The sequence below is a fragment of the Mirounga angustirostris genome, unplaced genomic scaffold (assembly GCF_029215605.1).
Source record: "Mirounga angustirostris isolate CCGP_5_RB_7025 unplaced genomic scaffold, mMirAng1.0.hap1 SCAF_1, whole genome shotgun sequence".
NCBI classification, from domain to species: domain Eukaryota; kingdom Metazoa; phylum Chordata; class Mammalia; order Carnivora; family Phocidae; genus Mirounga; species Mirounga angustirostris.
The window spans coordinates 67,713,678-67,732,541 of NW_026991709.1; the positions used below are offsets into that span (position 1 = coordinate 67,713,678).

The following is an 18,864-nucleotide window of genomic DNA, read 5'->3' on the forward strand; positions in this document are numbered from 1 at the left end:
ATGACCTGAGCCGAAGGCAGTCGCTTAACCAACTGAGCCACCCAGGAGCCCATATGTAAAATAATTTGAGAACAACCTGGCTGCACCCCCTCCAAGAGACAGATGAATGGGATGACTGCTTTGTGGGCGCCTGGCCTGGGAGACATGGAGTCCCCTGGCACCGCCGTCCCAGCCCTGCCCTGTGTTCCCCAGGTCCCAGGCCTGGGAGGAGGGCAAAGGGAAGTGGTTGGGAGTAAGTGTGCAGAATGAACCTGGCCTCAGACCTACAGACTGGGGTCACATGGGATCAGCGTGACTGAGTCCAGGCTAGTGAATGGCTGAGTCATCCCTAGCATTCAACCACCCCAAATTCTTCACGGGGTGAGAAACCAACCAACCCCTCCCACAAACACACTCTGCACTGGGATTAAGGAGCCATGAGGATCTCAGTCTGGGGGCAAGTAGTTTTCTGGAAGCAGTCTGAGAAAAGCAGCTCTCACGAGAATCCTGAGGCTCCAGTCCCAATCCCACCACCCTAGTCTCCCGAGAGGGAGGCCAGGGCGTGCTCAGCTGAAGTGACCTGCGCGAGGTCACAGGGCCAGTCACAGGCAGACCTAGAGCTTGTACCCAGGCCTTCTGACGGCAAGGCCAAGATGTTCTGGAGGCCATCTCTTCCACGGGAAGCAGGCTTCTCTGGTGGCCAACTCTCCACAAGGACAGATGTCTTATCTGCTGACCCACATCCTAGCCTCTAGCCAGGGAGAACAGCGAGCTCAGAGCAAGGCCAAGCCAGGTAAAAAGGGCAAGATGTGCATACTGCACTTAATTTCAAAGTCAAACAAATTACTCTGTCTCATCTGTGGCCTATGTGCTATGGCATCCATTTATGCTAGATAAAACAAGAAGACAGATGGAAGGTGGTGCTCTGAACTCACTCGGAGCTCCAGCTGTGTGATCTGAAGCAAGCTTCCCAACCCACAGTGTGTGATCTGAAGCAAGCGTCCCAACCCACAGTGTGTGATCTGAAGCAAGCGTCCCAACCCACAGTGTGTGATCTGAAGCAAGTGTCCCAACCCACAGTGTCATCGGTTCTTGATGCTCCAGTGTTGGTAAGTGCAACCTCTACATCATCAGTATAACGCATGATAAATGCTGCAGGGTTTTTAGATGATTAAAAGAGGCAACATATGTAAAGCAGCTAGAATAATATCTGGCACATAATAAGTATAAAAACACACGGTTGGTTGGTTTGTTTTTTCGCCTTTCCTAACCCCACTCACTTTTTTGGGTTGGGCCACCTAGATTCCAGCAGGAGCTCTCTGTCAGAGTTTGTGTCCGCGCCCAGGCTCACCAGTGCCCCCAGAGAGCTGCACCTCTGGGCCTGTGCTTTAGCTGTCATCTGGCCAGTCCTGGTCTGAAGCAGGGCGAGGGGGCCAGAGTCTGAGGCAAGAGGTCCCCAGAGGCTCAGGGAACCTGAGCCGCCTTCATCTGGGGAGGGCAGGCACTGGCAAGGGAGGGGTCCACGGGGCCCAGAGACAGCTGTGCCACCCTACTCAAGTGGGGCCAGACTAAATATACCCCAGGTTTCCCCACAGCTGTGCTTTCTGCCACTGTGCTGAGACCAAGCCCGGAGAGCACCTGCTCTCTGAGATCCAGGAAGGGCCGAGCCGCCTGGATGTCCTGGCCCAGAATTAAAGATGGAACGTGAACCCCCTGTGGTGCCAGTCCTTGGTCCCCTGGCCAGGGACTGTATAGTCACTCACGGACACACTCTGTCATTTAACTGAGTAGCTAGCTACTGGGTGCCCTGTTCCATGTGGAGAGAAAGGGAATGGATCAAGCCTGCCTCCGGGGAAAGACAAGACCTGAGATCAAGAATACTTAGGAACAGTTTGTCAATGACAAGTATGATGCCGTATCCATTAAAGCTAGTGACGGGACTGGAGAATGGGGAGGAGCAGGAGAGAGGACGGGGCAGAGAGGGGATGGATGGAGGGAAAAGGAAGGACCTCCCCGCCTACTGACCCTCTGACGTTTTCCTCCTTGGCCATTTTTGCTCTGTTTTGACTCATCAGCAACTGTTTTTGAAGACTCCTGTCACAAACTTCCACATTAACTTCTTGCTTCGGGGAAGCAGAAGTAGCAAACAGAGACCCTGTCAGGGTCCCCGAGCCCAGAGGGGGAGACGCGGGGGCCGAAGCAGCTGCAGGCCTGGCTACTTCGCTGGGTTCGGTGGGCGGCACCTTACCCCCGAGCACGGCTTTTGTCCACCTGTAAAGTGGAGGTCATTCACAAGGGGAAAGCGGACTTGTGATGGGAAGGAAATAATTGACAAGTCAGCTCTTCTAACCCATTAGTTTTTTTCTGTCAAAACAATGTTCCTCGGGGTGCCTGGGTGGCTCAGTCGTGGGATCGAGCCCCGCGTAGGGCTCCCTGCTCAGCAGGAAGCCTGCTTCTCCCTCTCCCACTCCCCCTGCTTGTGTTCCCTCTCTCACTGTGTCTCTGTCAAATAATAAATCTTCAAAAAAAAAAAAAAAGTTCCTCGTTAAAAACATTAATTGATGGTTTACAAGACTCACATGAACTGGTATTAACTCAATTATTTTATTTCTGAAAAGCTCTTATTCAGAGAAAGAGCCAAATACCCACACAACAGGTGCACTTTGTTGCCTTTCTCATTAATTCTTATGCAATAACCCGTATAAGCCGTTCCTCAAACCTGGAAACATGAACGAAGCCGTCAGCTTCTCTTGGGCTTGAAATTTAGAAGCATCTGCAGTCTTTGTCCCCGTGGCTGGCTGTGATCTCAGCCCTCCTTCAACACTACAATGATCCTCCCGTTCTTCCCTTCTGGGTCCTTCCTTTCCTGTCCACCGGTTGAGCAGGAAAAACAATTTGGGGTTTCTCCTTAGAAGCTCTTTCTCCACCCTCCTCCTTCTATTAGCCACCCTGATTGGATCTGAACTTGCATTAAATACATGTTTATGCTTTGAGGGGCTTGCCTTGAAAATGGCCCTCTGCAGGCTCCCAGCTCATTTAAAACTTATTTCAGATTAAAACAAGAAATTGTGGGAAAGTGCTTAAACAGAAGACACAGACACACAAACAGAGACAGGGTGTTGGTGGGAAACACCTTACCATCTAAGGAGCCCCCCAAGGACTCTCCCCTACAGAGGGACCCCTGCCTATTGCTGTCAGGGCCATTTACTAAGTCCCACTCTCAGAGCCTCAGGCCCTGTCCAGCAGCAGCTTGCCCGCATCCTTGGATTCACAGGTAACCACCCAATGAAAATGGATGTGGAATGGCTCTCCCCTACTTCCTAACATCCCCTCTCCTAAAGCTTCTCATGCACAGACACACAGACCTCTTGCAAATGCACAGTTGGAAACCACTGCTGAGCTCTTTTGCTTAGTCATTACACTACAAAATACCATTCCAACAGCAAATCTGATTCACTCCAAGCCTTGTTAGAGTATGGAAATTCAGTAAATCACCAACTAAAGGGGAGCTCTGGAAGCACAGTCCTCCCTTCTTTCTTTATTTGGTGCTCAAAATCCAGCACAGTCCGGGGATCACAGACTAGCCTCCTTTCCCTACATGCCATGACTGTTGACTCTTGAGGACTCTTCAAAGGAAGCCTACCTCCACCCAGCCCCTTCCTATTTGCAGGGCATTTATGAAAGGTGTAAATCCCCAGTATTTGACTTCTCTTCCAACAAAAGTCTCTCCTAACCAAATAAACCTACTTGGTGATTCAGCAAAACTTCTACTTCTGTGTCATAAAAAGAGCCTTGCTCTGTTGGCTTTTCTTCCCTCCCACTGACTTCTCTAGAACCTAAGAAGCAAATGGGAATAGAAGTGTGCAAGGTATGTCCACAATAGCCAAAATGTGGAAAGAGCCAAGATGTCCATCGACAGATGAATGGATAAAGAAGATGTGGTATATATACACAATGGAATATTATGCAGCCATCAAAAGGAATGAGATCTTGCCATTTGCAATGACGTGGATGGAACTGGAGGGTGTCATGCTGAGTGAAATAAGTCAATCAGAGAAAGACATGTATCATATGACCTCACTGATACGAGGAATTCTTAATCTCAGGAAACAAACTGAGGGTTGATGGAGTGGTGAGGGGTGGGAGGGATGGGTGGCTGGGTGATAGACATTGGGGAGGGTATGTGCTATGGTGAGCACTGTGAATTGTGCAAGACTGTTGAATCACAGATCTGTACCTCTGAAACAAATAATGCAATATATGTTAAGAAAAAAAAAAAGAAGATAGCAGGAGGGGAAGAATGAAGGGGGGAAATCGGAGGGGGAGACGAACCATGAGAGACTATGGACTCTGAAAAACAAACTAAGGGTTCTAGAGGGGAGGGGGGTGGGAGGATGGGTTAGCCTGGTGATGGGTATTAAGGAGGGCACTTTCTGCATGGAGCACTGGGTATTATGCACAAACAATGAATCATGGAATACTACATCAAAAACTAATGATGTAATGTACGGTGATTAACATAACAATAAAAAAAGAAGTGTGCAAGGAAAAGAACAAAAGGAAACAGTGACGTATGACATTCCCCAAAAGATCTCTGACCAGTAGTGGTAGGGTTGTTGGAGGGGAAGCAGGAATCATTGCAACCACAGCCTTCTGACTGACTCAGAAGTTAACAACCAAACTCTCAATGTAAAGGTACAGCAGCCAAGCCCCCAGTGCTCCCTCCCGATGAGTGCTTGGAAACCACGGTCTCCACCATATGTGCGTAGCATGGATCATATTCTGCTGTTAGGGACACAAGGCTGTAATTCTGATGGCATTCTTGACCAAGGACTCCAAGCAAGTAAATGACAGATAAGGCCAACAGTGGGCTGGAGAACTAGACAGTTCTGCCTCTCTAATTGTCCAATTAGTAAAACGAGGCCCCAGTTCTATGATATGGACACATATGTACAAACATATACTCAGAAGTCTTCCTGCGACACGAAGAACCCACATGGTGCACAACCCCGTTTCTGTTGTATTCAAACTATATAAAACTAGAATATTGGTTATAAGATAACACTTATCTGCTTGCCTTCTTAGAATTTAAACGACTTTTGGGACAGATGTGGTGGGTGGGCTAAGGGTCTTAAGAGACAAAAAAAATTAAAGCCGATGTTTATCCTTCAATACATTTCTCTTTAGTTAATATAACTATTAGAAATGTTTTCAGTGCTTGTAAGCTTATGGAGGGGAGAATCCGTACCTGACACCATCGGACAGATTATATAACATCCTAAGTACCTGAGCATAACTTGGGAGAGAGGTGGGGGTGGGAAGCTGTCAGGGCTCCCAGCTATCCCACTGAGTGCCTGTCACTAACCTGAGAGTGAACTGGACTTCTACTGATGATCTAAGTTTCATTTTTTTACTCTAGATATCAGTTTCTTAAAAAATTTCCCGATATTTTATGTCCTTAGGTGCCTTTAGGAGGGCCCAGCAAGTCTTCAGTTAAATAAACACCATTAGGCTGAGACACTAAAGTCAAAATGGGCACAGTTAGCAAGTTAGTAGATCTAGTCACTTAAGAATTTTAGCTTTGACAAAGATACTCCAGGGGGAGATAAATTACAGTATTCTAGCCTGAGGAAGTCTCTCCCCCTCCCCAATGACTCAGTCCAAATACACTGAAATATTTACTCTCCCTTAATCTTCCTGGGCTCTGCAGGAATTTGGATTAATCATCCTTTGGGTTGGGTTGGTGGGGAAAGGCTTTCATTGCCTGGTTAACTATTGGGGATTTTTTAAATCCTGGGGTGGGGGGAGGACAGAAGGAATATTTGTTGAGGGACTCTTGAGAGCTAGCTGGTGGGTTTCTTGCATACTCCAACAAGCACTGAGCCCCCAGGGAAGTCTAGAGGTAGAGGGACGCCCTGCTGCACGTCTAGGGAGGCTGCCTACCGCCATGTGCTTTCATCCATTCCCTGAACACCTGCTCACATAGCAGGCCCGGATCCATGTGCAATAATGAGTAAGACACGGTCCCTGCCTGCAGGGAGCTTACAGTCTCACAGGGAAGACAATTAAACAAGCAATTAGAGTGAAATCCCACAGTTAGAATAAAATGGGGGCTACTTCCCTAGCGGCCCTGCCTGAGGTGCCTCTGCCTCTCTCTGAACTCATTCTCACCTTCTTCCGGCCACCCTGGTTATCTGGCTATTCCTTGAATAGGCTGACCTTGCTCCCAATTTTAGGGCCTTTGCACCTGCTGCCCCTCCCGCCTGGAGCACTCTTTCTCCAGCTCACTGAAGTCTCTGCTCAAAGTCCCCTCCACCTAGAGCCTTCCTTCACCACACAATGTCCTCACCCATCCTCCAGAAGGATCCTTTCCACCCTTCTCGGTCAGTATTTGATTAAACTAGGTGCTGATTATGGTGTGTCTCCCCATCAGAACGCATGCGCCAGGAAGACAGAGCTTGTCTGTCCTGCTCACTGCGGCCTCCCCAGAATGATGTCTGGCCCAAAGCAGGGGCTGAGTACAGATTTGTTGGAAAATAAGCATAGTGATAAGGGAGGCTCCCAGGGAGGGCTTCCTAAAGGAAACGACATTTGTTGGGGTGAGAGGCAGATTTTGGAGAAAGGGGATGCAGAGGAGAGGAGACAGAGAAAGCTGGGTGAAGTGGCCGCAGAAATCACATCAGAGTGCTGGGCCAGCGATTTCTGGATGATTGCAAAACCTTGGCAAAAGGCTAACGAGGTGAGAAAGAGCACCCACACCTGGCGTTCTGCGGAGCATCGCCGGGATTCTCCACTGAGTGTGCCTGCAGCATGGCTGCCCTGGAAACGGCCCCCTCCCGGGAAAGCGAACAGCAGGGGCGCCCTGCTCAAGGGCGCCCTCTCGTGGCCACAGCCCCTACAATGGGGTCCTCCTCAGACTCCAGTGTCTGCGGGGTGCCTCCCTCCCTCTAGGATTCTGGGATTCTTGCCCTTACTAAAAGCAAACTAACAGGCACACAGATGGACAGACAACCTCCCACCCACTGTGGCAAAGCTGGTCCTTTGGTAAAACCACTTAGACTTGGCATTTTGAACGATTTTACCTTGTGTAAAATTGGGGGGGGGGGGTCCGTTGGACAATCATCACAACCGTACACACTGAGCCCTTCCTCGGTTCTGAGGACATGACGTGTATTTATTAACTTAATCCTCAGTACTGGGGACTGTGACTATCAGTGTCCCCATTGCACAGAAGAGGAAGGCGAGGCCCGGGGGGTGGAATGGCACCCCTGTGGCCAAGCGAGCTGGTGGTGCAGCAGGATGCACTCCCGGCCAGTCTGCTCCACGGCCAGGATGGGACTGGGGCTGGTGCCACACTGAGGGTTAACGGAAAGGCCAGGCCTTGGGCAGCGATGGAGGGGCCGGAACCATGCTGGGTACAGTAGGAACAAACGTCTCTCCTGCGGTCGCCCCGACCCCTCAGCCGCCCCCAGAGACCTGGAGCCCCAGGAGCTGCCAATGAAGTAAGAAAAACTCCACGGCTGAGGATGGTGTAGGACACGGCCTTGAGCTGCCCGAGCGCCTTGGGGCAGGGAGCCAGGGGGTGTCACTGTGCCAGGCTCAGCCCACCTCGCTCCTGTGCAGACAGCCCAGCCCTGCGGCCCGCACATGCGGCCACGTCTCTCAGCCTGCTTCACCATTTATGGTATCTGAGCCTCTGTTTGGCCTTCACAGGCCAGCAAATCCCCACACCGGGAGGGAGTTCTCACTCACACAGGGCTGTTCTCAGAGAAAACCCAAAAGGTTCTGGCAGAGTTCTTGCCGGGGACCTGTTTCGGCTTTAAAACACGCTTGGATGGGCAGTCACCCCGGCTCTACTACTCCCACAGACCTGGGGACAAGGAGGACGCCCCCAAAGACTCCTTGATCCTTCATCTAGGGACCCCCCCCCACCGAGGGACTATTAGCTCAGCTGGGTCTCTTTAATCCAATCTAAACCCAGGCAAGTGGGGACAGGCACTGGATTAGCAGGGCCACTGGCTGAAGCTAGCAGGGAGAGAGTCTTGGGCAACAGACCCATCACATGTCACTCTGGCCCTCTTGCCCGCTACTAGGCTTTGGAGTAGGCCACGTGGACCTCCAAGGAGAGCCCCCTGTTGGGAAAGTGAGGGCCACTCCCCTGGCCCAAAAAGATGAAGCTCAGATCTCTTCTTGTTTCATTATCACAATTTCCTGAGGCCCCTTATTGAGCCATGAAAGGAGATCTGTGGGGACAAAGAGGATAGCTACGTCAGCCACAATTCTGGCTGACAGATTCCCAGGGGGCCAGAGTCAGGCTCCCACCTGGGTGTGAACAGCTTCCTGGAAGGAAGAGGAGGCAGGTGAGGACTCCATGCCAGAGCACTTCAGAGAAACGGGGGAGGCCCGGGAGTGTGCCCCTTGTTGGCAGAGAGCATCACAGAGCCAGCGTCAGCACAAGGGGTGACACTGCCCAGCCTCCAGGGCTCAGGCTCCCCCTCTGGGCCGGTGGACTCACACTCTGGAACAGGGCAGGGCATAGGAATGAGCACAGGCTTGGAGTCACGAGGATCTGGGTCTGAAAGCCCAGTCTGACTTACCAGCTTGTGTGTTTAGGCAAGTTGCGTAAGCTTTCTGAGACCTCCAGACCCTTTCGTCTAAAATAAGGGCAAGCAGGGAGCGCACAGCCCTCCCCACGGCTGTTGAGGTCTAAATGAGAAAGTATTTAGTGCTGTACCCAGCACATGATTTTCCCCTTGTGCTTTTCAGTGAAACCAGGTCCTGTGGCTGCCCAGAAGGCAGCTGCTCACATTATTGGGAGACTCTCCCCACGAGACCTGAACCCTGGGAGACAGAGGGAAGAGACATGGTCTCCTGCCAGCATGCTGGGAAAGCAGAGCCCCCAGGCCCCAGCCACACACAGGAGTTGGGGCCCAAGCCTGGCGGGGAGGATGGGGAGGCAGGCTTACCTGGACACCCTGGTCCCAGGGAGCATTCCCTGGGCACTGTCACCATGCCCGCCGACCCCACAGCCCAGACAGCTCTGTCTCGAGTGCCGTGACTCCCCTGGAACTTCCTGGGACTAAGGGCTCGGCGAGGATCAATGGATGAGCATGATAATCAGATTACTGGACACCAGGCTGCTGATGTATGAAAACCAGCCTAGGCTGGTGGGGAGGAGCAGGGTCAGAAGGAAAAGGGGAACAACCTGGGACCCTCTCGAAGCCTCAGTACCAGCACTCTGTTACCCAGTGGCCCCCAGCATGGGAGGTGGCATTTGTGAGACCCCTAAGTCCTAAGGGGGTATGTGAGTACTCCTCCTGGGACACCTTTCAATGTGCGAGGACTTCTTCCTACCACACTGGAAGCTTCTTGAGCCGAGGGAGCCCTTGCCTCTTTCTCCTGCATCTTCCCTCAGCCCTGCTGGGGTGAGGGGGTGGGGAACGGGCCTTTGCCTTGTCACTGTGGACCTCCAGAGGCCATTTCCTCCACCTGCCTGCCTTCAGGTGCAGTGTGCTCTTTCTCCCAAGCAGATGTCTGCAGCAAAGGTGCTTCTAGAGAGGTGCCCAGAGGCTCCTACCATGGACAGTGACCCGGGCGCTGCAGGACACCTGCCCCACGGTGTTCTTGGCCAGACAGGTGTAAGTGCCATCATCTTCCGGCAGGGCGTCCTGGATGTGGAGCTCGGCCACACCGGCCTCGCAGGACGAGTGAGCATACTGGATGGGCTGCTCTGTGGAGGGAAGCACAGGAAGACTCAGGCCAGGGGGCTCCCAGTGCTGGGGCTACTGCTGTCATGTCACCATGCTCGCTCAGATCCACTGTGGGCTGACGACGTGTCAGGCCCTCCCCTAGCCAGCTGGACAGAGAAAGCAGATGTTCAGGAGGGAGATGGAAGAGAGGCAGTGGTTGTTGGGGTGCAGGAGCGAGGCTGGGGCTGGAAGGACTGTGGGGAGAGATTCTGGAGGCATTTCGAATGCAGGAGGGAAGGGGGCAGAGTTCTCTGCATTTTGTTTCAAGAAACAGTCCCCACATCCACAGCCTGGACTCCACAGAATTCTGAGCCTGGAAAGAATCTTACAGGGTCATCTGGCCCATAGCCCGGCCTCAGGCACAACAGGCCTCACCCAGACAACAGGAGGCTCCTGGCTCCTTTTAGACGTCTCCAGAAATAATGATTCCATTTCCCACTGCAGATATTCATCAGGAAGCAAGTGTGTGACCTCAACCGGATGCTGCAATTAGGTGCATTTTAGGGTTCATGCAAAAGATAAATATGGGAAACTAAAAATGACTCTGGCCCCTTCTTCCCAGAGTCCCTAACACAAGACGCCCTTTATTCAGGTCACATAAAGCCCTGCATGGAGATAGAAGTGCATGCTGTGAACTTCAGTGGTTTCCTTAATGCTATATGTCCCTGGGACTTTATCATTCCAGGATGTGAGCTTTCATTTCCAGGAAAAAAAAAAAATCTCATTACTGAAGATTCTGGCCTCAGAGCAGGAATGTGTCTGCTTACCATATAGGAAGCGACTGTCAGTTTCTTCCCTTGTCAGGCCCCAGGGTCCTGGTTTGCACTTCATAAAATTGGGGGTGGGCAGTGAGGGGAAGGAGAAAGTACAGAAAGAAGTCCTCTCCCTGCAGTGCAATGTTTTCTTCTGCACACAGCAACACCTCGTGTCTCCATGACAGTTTGCAGAGACTGCCAAGCAAGCATGTCATAGGGCGGGAGGGAAGAGATTCTGCCCTTCATAAAGGCGGGGCTGGGAGCTGGGAAAGGCAGGGGCCAGGACCGGGCTACTGAGAGGACTGAACACTGCTCTTCGCTTTTTGTGGAAAAAAAAAAAAAAGACACTCTAACACCTCTCTTCCTTGAGAATACCAGTACATTTCATGACTGCCATCAAAGTGCTTCTGCTGTCGAAATGTGCCAACATAGTGTTTAAGACCTCTTTTGTTACTGGAGCATAACTCATTTTGGTCCTACACACATGGGATAGAATAGTGGCCCCAGAAAGGAGTTGCTGGCTCAGAGCACTCAGAATTGGGAGACACACGGAACTCTCCCTGGCCAGAGACTGGGACGACCAGATGGTTAGCAGCCAGGGGAACTTAAGCACGATCGCCCTCTAGTGGCAACGGTGTGGAAATGCCAAGATTGACCAAGAATTAAAAAGGTGGGGTAGCTTTTCCAGGTTCTGAGGGGTGCAGACCAGGGATCAGCAAACTACTGCTCACGGGTCAAATCTGACCTGCAGCCTATTTTTGTACACCCTGAAAGCTAAGAATAGTTGTTACAGACTTTAAATCGTTGAAAAAAATCAAAGGGAAAATATTTCGTGATCTGTGAACGTTGTATGAAATTCACATTTCAGTGTCCATAAATAAAGTTTTATTGCAACACTGCCATACTTATTCATCTACATATTGTCTCCGGCTGCTTTTGTGCTGCCACCACAGCAGAGTGGAGGTGTTGTGACAGAGACTGTATGGCCAGCAAAGCTGAAAATATTTACTATCTGGCCTTACGGAAAATGTTTCTTGACCCCTGGTCTGGACTCTGAGCCAGATGGAAGTGAAACTCTCTTACTCAGATCCATTACTAGTCTTTAACATCCGTGTTCTGTTCCAGCTGCTAGGAGGCTGCCTCTTTGTAGTCAGTCATGGGATCCGACAGAAGCTCTGTCCATAGTGAGGGGTGGCAGGAAGGGTGACCTCAATTGTCACTTATTTGCCCAAGAAGATGACACACAGGAAGACTATATGCACCTTCTCTCACTGACCAGAGATAATCTCTAGCAAAGCCTAAGCAAACTATACCAACTGGGAAGGTTCACAAGTAACACGTCAATAGTGTAGAAACGGCTGGGGACTATTTGGTGCATAGGTGACAGGTGCCATTGTCCCTTAAGGAGCCTATTCGATCAGCCCTGAGAGCTGGCTGAGGTCCCAAACCTTCTGTTCCAGCCCATCTCCTTACTCATAAAGAAGCTGATGCCCGGAGAGGTGAAGGGGGGTGTCCGAGCTCCCCCGACCCCTAGATGGCAGAGAAGGCTAAGTGCCCTGGTCCCCTCACTGGCAGTCCTCCTTCATCCTCCCTGTGGGTCCCCAAAGCAGGGGTTTCCAAAGCAGACCCTGCTCAATGCCATCAATTTGATGGACTGTTCTCAGTTCTAAAATTAGAGTCCTCCCATACTTTTGGAATCAAAAGGCTTTTTTACCGAGAGAAGAGTGATCATATATGATAACTAATTTTTTCAAAAGGCATTACTTGGCCAAAAAAAAAAAAAAAGTTGGCATGTCTCTATAGGACTATAACATTACAACAAATTACTTGTCTATGAATCCCCAAACCAACTGCCACTAAATGAAAGGCGAGGTTCCATGAGTAACTTCTAGTATGGTTCACTAATTTGTTAATTTGTTCATTTATTGACTCAACAAATATTTATTGAGGGCCTACTACGAGCCTGGCCACATAAATGAACCAAACTGCCTGTGCACCCATGTACATTAGCTGTTTTATATAAAGGATCTAATGTACTTCACAACCACCACCCTGGGAGGCAGCTGACGTTATTCATGTGTTGCAGGAGCTCAAGGCTCAGATAGGAATAGCAACTTGCCCGGTGTCCCCGGCCAGGTGATAGCAGACGCCACAGTCCCGTGAGCTCTCTGTACCCTGTAGGTTCTGAGGGATAAATGGGGCAAGCCAAGTGAGAACGCAAGCAGGGCCAAAGGGCCCAGGGGCCTAGAGCAGGGGGAACTCACCATTGAGCAGCCAAGTGATTTGGGGGACCGGGGTCCCCTGCACAGAGCACTGCAGCACAAAGTCCTGGCCCTCGACGACAGTGCAGTCCTTCAGGACCCTGGAGAAGGAGGGTGCCACCTCCGTCGCGGCCAGCCCTGCAAGGGCAGAGGACAGACAAGCCATCTCAGACCACAGTTGACGTGCTCTGCTGAGGCCCTGCAGTCACCCCGAGCCTCGCGGGCAGGTGCACCCAGGGTTCCTCGGGAGCCTGGCTTGGAGGCAGGCAGCACCACGGGTGTAGAGACCTGGAGCCTGAGGCTGAGAAAGCAGCAGGGGCTTATTCACGGTCACAAAACAGACCAGGTCTGGGAATGCTCAGGACATGGGCCTGCCCCCTCTCCTCTGGGTCTCAGGCACCTCCTATCCTGGCTTGCCTTTTGCTGTCCTGGAGCATCTGCAGAGCTCCTTCTTCCCTGCTTTCCTGGTCCCCCTGTACTCCCCAGTGCCCCTTCTCTCCTTTAACACATCCCATCGGACCTGCACAACCTTGAGAATATCTTTGTACTTGCAGCGACAATATGCCCACCGGGGAGGACATTTCAATTTTAAAGTGTTATTTTTTCCAATTCCAAGACTGGATCAAATGACAGAGACTCACATGTGTCCTAGTTTTCCAACCTTGGCCAACAGCTCGGGATTGCTGGGGGCCTGGGACTATGCATTACTAAATTCCCTCAGGATTCTGATGCATATTTTCATTGAGAACCACTGAGCTGAGCTTTCCAGAAGCCCTCTACATTGGTGGACTGGGGAGCATTTTGTAGTTTGGGGGGGCCTTAACTAAGAGCAATAGGGATAGATTGTCTCTTCCACAAGCAGAACACGCAGCAGAAACGTCAAGGTGGCCGGCAGCCGAGAAGGGGGAAGGGATTTGGTGATTAGAAGAGGCCTCAGCGGTGCCTTTCAGGAGAAGCTATCCCATGCAGTGGTGAGGGGTTTAAGGACAAAAACTGGTACAGGAGGGCTTACTATGTGCCAGGGACATTCCCACATGTGACTGTGACAGGGCATGAGGTTGCTTTCTTCAACTCGTTTTATAGACCAGGTTAGTAATTTCTTAGTCCAGCCCAATGACGAAGGCAGGCTTTACACCCCGCTCTCTGACTCTGCGTCCCCACTTCCTCCTCCACACCAGAGCTCCCCTACAGGGAGAGGAGGCTGGGGGAGAGCAGCTCAGTCAGAACAATGGGGCATCTGATTGGGACTGGCACTGAGGAAAGGGATGGACAGACTACCTCGAGAGCTGTGGCCACCTCTATCCCTTTTCCCAGCCAGCGTCACATTCCCTCACAGGGAAATGCCTTTGGGAGCCATTGAAAAAATACGGACTTCCGTGTCAAACCAACATGGGTTAGAAATATGCTATCTTTTACCAGGCATGTGACCTTGGACAAGTCATTTAACTTCATCACAGCTCGGTATTCCCACCTGGAAAATGGGTGTGACTACAATTATCTCCTCAGACCACTGGGATAACTAAATGGACAAAAGGATATAAAATGGATAACTAAATGCTTTACAGAGGTAAAGCATTTAGCACAAAGCCTGGCACACTGAGCAAGCTTTTGTGGAGTGTTAGCTGTTACCATCAAATGGAAGCTGGGCATCGAGACTAGACCTGCAGTGAGTTTGGGGGTGAAAGACAGTGGAGAAATAGAGTGGGAGCTTAAGGGGCCACTGAGAAAAAGGCAGATCTTCTTTCCGTTTTCACCAGAGCATGATAGTAGGGATCAGTGGCCTGCATCTTGGCGAAGTCATCCGGAAAGGTTTTAGAACAGTCAGTATCTCCAGGAGGGAGAGGGAGCCCAAAAGTACTTTTGCAATGGCTGAGTAAGGGCTCCTGAAAATCCGCTCCTCCATACAAGAAACAAGAACACTGGCAAAAACAGTCGAAATCAACTTTTTCAGAACTCTGGAAATTAACCAAAGGCTTACAACATTCTGAAGAGCGTGCATTCAAAAACAAACAGCTGACGTTGTAAGAAGAGCCACGCTGGCGGCCTGCTTAATTCCCATCCTGTTTGCCCCAGCTCTTGTGGCAGCTTTGAAGACCACATTCTCTTTCACCCCCAACTTGCTGCAAGTATAGTCTCAACGCACGGCTTCCATTTAATAGTAATAACCACCACTCCAACAAAAGCCTGCTGGTTTTCAACCTTTGGCGGACCTGATGCCATGTGTCTGTCCCCTGCACAGAGCCTGGGATGACGAGGCTCGGGTGCTTGGACTTGTGAACTCTACAGGCACTCCCACCTCCAAATGGAATGGATACGATTTCTTACAAAGAAATTCATGACCATAGTGAAAATCCCAATTAAGAAATAAATCAACAGTATGCAGGCCGTGAGAAGTAAGACTACCCCCCACCTCTTCCTAAGCATCCCGTTTCCTTTCCTTGAGGCAACGTGTGGACCCTTCCAGAAATGTTTTATGCACACATAAGCATCTGTTTGCACATATCTACATAGATTCTTTTCCTTTTATGCAAATAGCATATGATACACACAGCTCTGCACTTGGCTCTCCTCCCTTACTAGTATCTTGGACATGTTTCACCATCAGAGTCCGCAGGTCAGCCATATTTGTTTTACTGGCTGCATGGAATCCTACTGCACGGATGAATCACTAAGTTCTTCTCTTTTCCTTTCTTTTTTTGGGAAATGTTTATTGTGGCAAATTTCAAATACACACACTAGGAAAGAGAGCAGTACCGTGGATTATCATATACTTGTTTCTCAAATTTAATAATTATCAACTCACGGTTGATCTCATTTCATTTGTAGCCCCACCAACTCCCACTACACATGGATTATTTCTGAAGCAAATATCGTATCATTTCACCAGTAAATAACTCAATTTATACCTCTAAAATACAAAGGCTTAAAAAAATAACCACAAGACCGCCATCATATCTTATAAATAGCACTAATTCTATTATATCAAATACCTTGTGAATGCTCAAATTTTCCTGGTGTTCTCATTAAAAAAAGTTTTTAAAGTTGTCTCAGTCAGGAGCCACACAAAGTCCAAAGACTGTGATTACTGATATCTCTTACATATCTTTTCACCTAAGTTTCCTAAAGGTTGTCCCTCCCTTCCTCTTTCTCTTGCAATTTATTTGTTGAAAAAAAAGTAGACAAAGGTTATTTGTCCATTGAACTTCTAAAAGCCTGAAATTTGCTGACTCTATCCTTGTGGTTTAATATGTTCCTCAATGGGTCAAGGGTCCCTGAATAGCATTTAAAATGAGGAAATTTTAAAGAGAGATAGACGGGTACAAAGATATCTATCACAGTTTTGTTACAATAGTGAAAAAATGGAAACAGTCTAAATATTCGACAGTAAGAGCAAGCGTAATCAGATACACTATTCTATGAAAGATTATATGGCCATTAAAATCATGTTTTTGAATAATATTAAGTAATATAGAAAGAAGTAGTATAAGAACGATGCTTATGTAACATGAGCAAGTTAGAATAGAAAGCAGTATATGAACAGCACAATGTTGATTTTGTTTTAAAAACATTAAAATACATTTATTTCTGAGTCATAAAACTATACTGTGTTTAAATCCCCCACAACAAACAGGCACAACTTTTATAAACAGATATTACAATAAACATAGAAGATGCGGGATCCCACATCATCTCATATGACTCTCAGTGTGTATATTTAGGGAATGTTTGGTTCTCTGTGGTTAGAAAAGTGAGTCATGGCACTCCTTGGACAGCTGAGGAACCCAGAAAAGGGAGCTGTCAGCAGGGCTGGGCATGGGGGGTGGGCATGGGGGGTGGGCATGCTTGTTCTGAGGTGACTCTGATGTGAACTCCTCATCAGGAGTCACTTGTCCTGGAGCTATGACTTTGGCCTTGGCATGTGGGTGGGAATGATGCCTCTGTCGGGCTGTACACCCTGCGTGGGGGTGGTAGGAGGTGATACCCCTGCAGGGTAGGAGGCACCCCATGGATGGCCCCCCCGCAGAGAACCCAGGGTGACTGGAGGTGCGTACTCACGTTTCACCAGGAGGGTCCAACTGCAGGACATCTGGCCTCGGACATTGGAGGCCGTGCAGCTATAGGTCCCACTGTCTCTGGCCCGCGCTCTCAGCAGGCAGAGGTAATGGCATCCGCCTTCTTCATAAACCTCAACCATGCCTTCTCGAATCCTCACGGGGGCACCTTCCAGGAACCAGGTCACTTCAGGCTTCGGGGTCCCTGAAACTACAGGGCGAGGTGAAGGACATGAGCTTCCCAGAGAGCGCATTGTGCTTGTGGGGCAGGCAGGATGCTGGACCTGAGGGAGACGCTCATTCTGGTTTGAGATGCCCTCCTGCAGAATAGGCTCTCTTACCCCTCACCCTGCACTGTGCACGAGTAAACCTCTCAAGATGGAGGCAGGGTCGGTGGGGAGGAGGGACACAGGGCGACAAGCCAGGTCTCCAGATCAGCCAAAGCCAGCAGAAGGGAGAAAAGCGCAGGAGCCCCTGTGGCTTGTTTTTTGATGGTGATGGTGATGATGGGTTTTCCCCTCTAGGGTGGTTAGAATTAGGACACAGGGCCGATGCCATATCCAACAATGAACCATGGGCCACTGCTGGGTGTTTCTCCAGAACAAGGCACGTTACTAGACTGAGTCCTTCCTATAAGGTGGCTTCTGGGGTGGGCTGGGTTCTAGTCCAAGGGGCTGGGTGGATACCACTGTGCTGATGGAGGGAGTGGCCACCCAGGGGCTACACTGGTGGGGTAGGATGGGACAGTGACCTTTAGATCTACTCACCCTCGCATCTGAACTTGACTGTCTGATCTTCACTGACTTCCTGGCTTTGGGGTTTGCTCTCAAATTTGGGGAAGGTGGAATCCCTCTGGCTCTCCATGGGGATTTTCCTTGTAGCAACCTTGCTCATCACCTCCTGGCTTCCCAGGCCAGACTGCCTGGTAGGGAGGATGGCTATGGGGGACGCAGCTGGCCTCTCCCTCTCTTCTCCAGAAGATGAGGGGGCACCCGAGACCAGTGCTCTTGGTTCTGGCTGGACTTTTGCAGCCTGCAGGGTGATGGTGCTGGAAGTCTTTTGTAGGACGGGGCTCCTCAGGGCCTTCCTCGGTGGGTCCCCGGACGACTCTGACTGGGACTCCCGCAGGGGTGGAGGCTGGCTACTTGTGGCCCAGGTCGGGGAGCCCCCTCTCTGGGTACTGGAGCAGTTCTTTCTCTCGGCAGCAGACGCGAGGCTGTCCAGTTTCGGCCCCTGTGTGGTTCCATTGGTCACTTCTTTCCTGATATCTGAATTGGCTGCCTTTGTTCCTCTCACCAATGACCTATTTGGTGGTGGTTGGGGTGGGGGGCAATGGAGAAGAAGAAGGAGAAATAGAATGGTTATCTGGTTACTCACAAGCATTACTCATGACAAGCCCAGATTCCAGTGATCACAAAAGCCCACAAATGAAGACAGAGTGAGAGCAAAAGTGTCTCTCGGCAGCCTTCTCAGTTTCCCAAGGCAAAGGGCAAGCAGCCATTCCTGACACTTCCTTGCCCCTCATCCCAATCCAGAGCCTGTTCTATCTGCATTTATCCAATCTGCCTTTATTCTACCCCCCGAGTGCCACCCTAGTTCCCACCACGCAACTGCCTCCCCCTGGTCCCTGCTGGCCCTCTCTGATCCACGGTCTGCATGGCAAGCACAGCTGATCAGCACCGCACCGAGAATAAGACTGAGCTTCACAACATGGCCCACAAGGATGCCCTACGTGAGCTGGTTCTCGTTGCCTCTTGGACCTTGCCAAACTGTCTGACTCCTGCCGGGCAGCAGCCACACCAGTGTCCTTCTGGGTCCCCCAGGGCCCACCTCTCTGTCATCTCCCCACTTTCACACATGCTACCGCCCTGCTGGGAGCATGCTCCCTGCACTTTCCTTCACCTGGCTAACATTCCCCGTCAAGAGCCTGAGCTCAAACAGCAAGCGTCCAGGAAGGGTTTCTCTGACCCTCTAATCTAAATTAGTGCTGCTCGTTCCTCTGCCCCGGACACACCGCAGCTTGTAACTCTGGCTTGGTGCAGCTCTGTTTAAAGCCCTTTCCCTCCAC

The 18,864-nt window shown here is 50.5% G+C and overlaps 1 protein-coding gene and 1 long non-coding RNA gene across 6 annotated transcripts in view; one reads left to right on the top strand and one right to left on the bottom strand.

Moving 5' to 3' along the window:
- The window catches only part of MYLK (myosin light chain kinase), a 176,209-nt gene that overhangs the window by 94,766 nt on the left and 62,579 nt on the right, over positions 1-18,864 (bottom strand). For 3 of the 4 annotated variants that reach the window (XM_064571010.1, XM_045903006.3, XM_045903005.3), the window contains exons 8-11: positions 17,564-18,099; positions 16,801-17,007; positions 12,748-12,882; positions 9,557-9,709 (exon numbers count right to left, since the gene is read on the bottom strand). In XM_064571010.1, coding sequence (XP_064427080.1) covers positions 9,557-9,709; positions 12,748-12,882; positions 16,801-17,007; positions 17,564-18,099 — 1,031 coding nt within the window. The remainder of the gene's footprint in view (positions 1-9,556; positions 9,710-12,747; positions 12,883-16,800; positions 17,008-17,563; positions 18,100-18,864) is intronic. The other variant, XM_045903007.3, reaches the window with a different exon arrangement.
- LOC135361637 (uncharacterized) lies at positions 635-3,951 on the top strand. Of its 2 annotated transcripts, none has more exons than XR_010405292.1 (3): positions 635-772; positions 873-1,088; positions 3,813-3,951. It is a non-coding gene; the product is annotated as an uncharacterized LOC135361637 (long non-coding RNA). The 2 variants fall into 2 exon arrangements; XR_010405297.1 differs by lacking the exon at positions 3,813-3,951 and adding an exon at positions 2,055-2,499.